The sequence below is a fragment of the Bactrocera oleae genome, chromosome 2 (assembly GCF_042242935.1).
Source record: "Bactrocera oleae isolate idBacOlea1 chromosome 2, idBacOlea1, whole genome shotgun sequence".
In the NCBI taxonomy this organism is placed as follows: Eukaryota; Metazoa; Arthropoda; class Insecta; order Diptera; family Tephritidae; genus Bactrocera; species Bactrocera oleae.
In genome coordinates this window covers 96508292-96513830 of record NC_091536.1, presented here as the reverse complement: position 1 = coordinate 96513830, position 5539 = coordinate 96508292, and the positions used below count along the sequence as shown (strand labels likewise).

The window sequence follows — 5539 nt, the reverse complement described above, 5'->3', positions numbered from 1 at the left end:
TTTTAAGTTTTCAAAAAAAAATAGAAAAAAAATATTTGTATTAATTTTTAAAAGTAATTTGTCGTATGAATTATTCAAAATGGTAAAACAGGTCTAAAACGTGTAAAACGTAACTTGGTGGCATTGAAGAAAGCGGTTATTATAACACTTTAATGAGGTATCCGCATACTCTCTTAAATAAATTAATTCGATTAACTTAATTGTTGCATTTGCATGTAAATTTTTTGACATTTTTGACGCCAACGGCGAATTAAAAACAGCTATACTTGTAGTTACGTTCTCACTGTGAACTCTCAGTGTGTTACTGTCGTATTTCAATTATTTTATATACTTTTCTTAATGCAAGTTACTATTAACGGTGTTGATCTAAAGTTGTGAAGTTAAATAGATCTTAGCGACCTAGATTTCAGTTGTTATTAAGCTTTCTCCTCTTTCAATGCCTATTCACACAATACCTCAAGCAAATGCGAGAAGCAAAAATTATGATGTAAAAGTATTTTCCGAAAATTTGGCGTATACATTGTTTTTTTTTAACAATTTAAAGATTTTGTTAAAATTTTGGAGTTTTTCATTTAAAGTATGTCATATATTAACCATAAAATTTTTTTTGGTTGTTTTGCGGTATACTGCCGAGTTGACAGTCCTGGGCTGAGTAAAAATCCGTGTCCAAGCCATTTTTGGTATTTATGAACTCATTCGTTCTACTGTGCGTAGTAGTTGACTGGATTTGATTGGTGGCTGCTCCATGTTTGAGAAATGGTAATGAAATGCGCGGCTTTTTATAAGCAAATTGTGAACTAAATATATTGAAATAACTGAATTATTTTGTATGCTCTATATTTACTTAAACCTAACAGCGGCAACTCAGAATTATATGGAAAAGAAGCATATCGCCCGAGAAAATTGATTTCTATTCATGTTATTTCGATAAGTGTGTGTGTGTGTGTATGTGCGAATGCATGTTATAATAGGCGCGCATGCGCACAACTTCAGCGTGTGCAATATAGATGTAGGCATGTATATCACAACATACGCATTGTTAAAAAAATTACTATTAATAAGTGAAAATGTTTAATATAAACAGTCTACAAGTACGTGCTGTTTGTTGTATTTATCTATAAAACGCTAAATCGAAATTGACTTATCAAAGCATGGTGAAGAAACCGCGGTGTGTAAGTGGAAAATTTTAGTTATTATTACTGATTTACTAACATTGGCAAGCTCAGGTTTACACTGGGAACAACTTTTTTTTTTAATTTTGTCAACTAATTCTTTAGATTCCACATATTTCATGTGATCGATTAACTATTTAGCTTAGAGCACTTAAGGTGCCATGATAAGGAAATCATGACTTTGTATGATTGAAAAATTTACTGAAAATGTTCTGTACTTGTATATCCCAGTTATTGAAAATAAGCAAATGCTTATCAAATTTAATAATAACAAAAGAAACTGCAAAAACTTTTCGCAAATCAAAGACAAGAAAAGATCTCGAATTGCATTTTTACTCATTAATTGTTGCTCATACAACATGGCGTCCCTCGTTTGTTAGATTTTTAGCTCTATTTTTCCTTGAAAGTTTAAAAGACGTATATTTATAAAAATAATAGCACAATATAAAAAAAAAATGATCTATAAATATTTTGAGGGAATTTTGTTGTAATTTCCTAACTGAAGTGAGTCTGTAGTGTAGAAAAAATAATTAAAATCGAAATCGACTAATTAACCTTTAATAGTAAAAATATCTATGTACTATACCATATAATATTCCATCTTTCACCATCATCATCAAAAGAACTCTCTCTCCCCCTTCAATTCTTTTGGTAGTTTTTTTTTAATATTATTTTTAAATAGAGTTATTATTAATTTATTAGAAATTAGGATAATTAGCCGAGACGCTAATAAATGACAAACATTTTCGTTCACTCATTCAAAGATCTCTGATTACTTTAGCAATTTTTTTGAGTAAACATACGCATACATGCATAGAGCAAATTGCAGATTTATTGATGGAGACACCGCTCTCACTTCGTTTAAATAGGAGCACAGTGCAAAACTTGCCATGAGTTTAATCAACAAGCTCTGCCAACTGGAGGCGTCAAAGGTTTGGAGCGTCAATTTTGTACTTCACTATTTACTCTCTTTATGCCACTCGGCGCGTGCAGACGTGTGCGATTAAATTTGAAAAGAGATGCTCACAAACCGAAAATAATTTCGGGAAATTAAAAAATTGAAACAAATCAAAATAAATCGAACAAAATATATAAACAAGTGAACACAATGTCAAGTGTAGAAACAGCAGAAGAATTCAAAACACGCTCACTAGTGGACCAACCGGTCGAGACACAATTTAATGGATCCACCGAATTCATACTGGTCACAGATCACCAAACATCTGAGAAGAAGCGGAACTTTGGAGATTTCTGCGCAACCGGGCTGAAGAATGTCTTTCGAAAGAAGACACTTTACAAACGACTGCCGATCTTGAACTGGTTGCCACATTACAATCGTGACGATGCCATCGGTGATTTGATTGCAGGCATAACTGTCGGCTTAACGGTCATACCGCAGGGTTTAGCTTATTCTGGCGTTGCTGGCTTGCCAACACAGGTAGGTTTTTTCTAGTAGTAAGGTGCTAACAATGACTAAAAATTCATAAAATGCTGAGGGTTATTTAGATCGTTAAGATTGCTGTCGAAGCGGCATATTTTGAAGTGCTCCTCAAAAGCTAAGTTGGCAGTGCTTGGCCGGCAAAATTATGACGGCTGTAGTTGTCTGTATCTCGCGTTGTATAAATGTTATCGGGTATAAGATTTTGTACTAGAAAACTTTTCAGACAGTTTTGTGTTTGCTTGGCTCAATATTTTTTAAGGACGCACCAAAGAACACCTTAGAATACTTAAATGGCGGTAAGGCAAGCACGGCGGCTGAAATGTGAATATTGTTGAAGGTTCTGATACTGTAACAGCCAATCATACGAAATTTCGGTTTCGTCGATTCATTTCATTAATTTTGATGTCAAAGTTTCACACGCTCCGGAAAGCTAATTGTCTTGCCAATAGCGAATAGGTTTCCATGAAAGTAACATCATGAAATAACCTTTAAGATGTCGAAAAGTTATCGTACAAAACATAGTATTAAGATATATTTAGACTTTACATTTTTAGAGTTTCATTCACCAAAAACACAAATATCATACTTGTAATTATTTTTTTAATAAATTGTACAATACTATCTAAATTGTTTTAAAAAAATCTTATAATTTTATAATTGTTTTGGTGTCATAGTACGGTCTTTACGGCGCCTTTATGGGATGTTTTGTTTACGTCATATTCGGCACCTGCAAGGACAGCACAGTCGGTTCGACGGCCATCGCATCGCTTATGGTCTTCCAGTTCGCCAAAGGTGTGTGGCAAAGAGCGATATTGTTCACATTCCTCACGGGCATTATCGAAATACTCATGGCGCTCTTTCGGTTAAGTTTCATAATAGAATTTGTATCAGGGCCGGTGAGTGCGGGTTTCACAAGCGCCGTCGCACTGATCATAACCACATCACAAATAAAAAATATAATTGGCGTCCAGAATGCCAAAGGCACCACTTTTCTGGAGCGTTGGATCAGCATGATCAGTGACATAGGGAATATGCGCATAGCGGATACGATTCTCGGATGTAGTTGTGTTGTCATCTTGATGTTGATGCGCTCCTTAGGTGACATTAAGGTGGGCCCTAAGAACAATCGCCAGTGGTATCATGTTATGGCGACCAAGTTGATGTGGTTCTTGAGCGTATCACGTAATGCAACGCTGGTAATCGTTTGTGCGGCAGCAAGCATGTACATGCAGGAGCGGGGTATGAATTATTTCCGTTTGACAGGCTACATACCCGTCGGCTTGCCTAAATTTGGACTACCGCCTTTCTCCATTGAGGGAACGCCAGGCAATGAAACCACCGGTGAGCCAGCAATTGAAGCTGAGTCTTTCTTTGAGATGGTGAATAATATGGGTTATGGTCTCATCATTGTGCCACTCGTGGCTTTGTTGGAGAATATCGCCGCTTGTAAAGCTTTAGGTGAGTATGAGTACAATTTTAATTAGCTTTTTTGTAATAAATTTGTTATGATTTTGCAGCGAAAGGGAAACCTATTGACACAGCCCAAGAGCTGATCGCTATGGGTGTAGCGAACGTGGCGAATTCATTTTTCCAAGGTTATCGTGCCAACGGCGGTCTCGCACGTTCGGCTGTTAATAATGCCAGTGGCGTACGCACCCCCTTGGGCAATATGTATATCGGTGCCATCGTGGTCTTCGCTCTGCTTTATCTAACTGAGTTTTTCTACTACATTCCGAAAGCCGCACTGGCGTCCATCATTATTTCGGCCGTGATCTTCCAAGTGCAGTATCAAGTGATCCTGCCAATGTGGCGCAGTAAACGTAAGTTGAAATTATTTTTCGTTTTTAATGAAAACTATATCTTTCACTTCTTACAACATGTTGGCGATTTTGCTTTTAGGTACTGATTTGATACCTTACTTTGTTGCCTTCATTGCTTGCTTGGTTATGCCATTGGAGCTGGGCATTCTCGCGGCAATTGGCGTAAACCTTTTGTTTATTTTATATCACTCAGCGCGTCCGAAAGTGCGCTTGGAGACATTGGAGGTACTAATTGGCCACATACAACAAATAAATAAATTATATATTCATCTGTTTGTATGTCTTTAGACACAGGATGGCTTAAAATTCCTTAAACTCACACCGGATCGTTGTCTCATCTTTCCTTCCGTTGAGTTTGTACGTAACCTGGTGCTCAAGTTTGGCAATAAAACCACACTGCCGGTGGTCATCGACTGCACTTACATCTATGGTGCTGACTACACTGCCGCCAAAGTGATCTCCTCACTGATCGAAGATTTCAAACGACGCAACCAAAAAATTATCTTCTATAATTTGAAACCAAATGTTGTGCAAATCTTCGACGGCCTGAATATAAGCTTAACATTGTGCTACAACACTGACGCACTGACCCAGGCGCTGGGAGAGAATCGAAATGACAAGGTGTCAAAAACGAGTTTAGACAATTACGTCGAGGCTGGTATTAGAAGCAGCAATGCGACGTTAAATTCAACACTTACCATCGATGTGGCGTGTATCGGGGATTCCGAGAGAACATAACCAAGTTGTAAATATTTTATTTCTTGCTCATGTGCGCACTTATTCGAATCCATATCCATTTGTAAATATGCATTTCATAAAGAAGCCAATTTCTGGTCAACACTGTTTCTATATACAGTTTTTCAAACATTTGTATATGTACATACAAACATAAGCATATATAAAATATAAAGATTGAAATAAATTTTTTTTTGGAATATGTGTGTCACTGTCTTTTTGAGGAGTCTTTTAATTAAATGAGAGCGAATGATTGATGAAATATTTCATTCACATTATTCAATTAATATAAGTTTGTTTCTGAAGTGAATAATTGCTGACTATAAGAAAGAGGAATAATGCTAAAAATTTACACAGAAAGAGCGAAATAA

General features: G+C 36.3%; 1 protein-coding gene across 1 annotated transcript; it reads left to right on the top strand.

Moving 5' to 3' along the window:
- Window positions 1–2060: 2060 nt before the first annotated feature.
- Window positions 2061–5312, top strand: LOC106614785 (sodium-independent sulfate anion transporter). The gene is made up of 5 exons (XM_014230690.3): window positions 2061–2610; window positions 3288–4071; window positions 4131–4433; window positions 4513–4658; window positions 4722–5312. The coding sequence occupies exons 1-5, from the start codon at window positions 2281–2283 to the stop codon at window positions 5169–5171; spliced, it is 2013 nt and encodes a 670-aa protein (XP_014086165.2). The 5' UTR covers window positions 2061–2280; the 3' UTR covers window positions 5172–5312.
- Window positions 5313–5539: the final 227 nt, after the last annotated feature.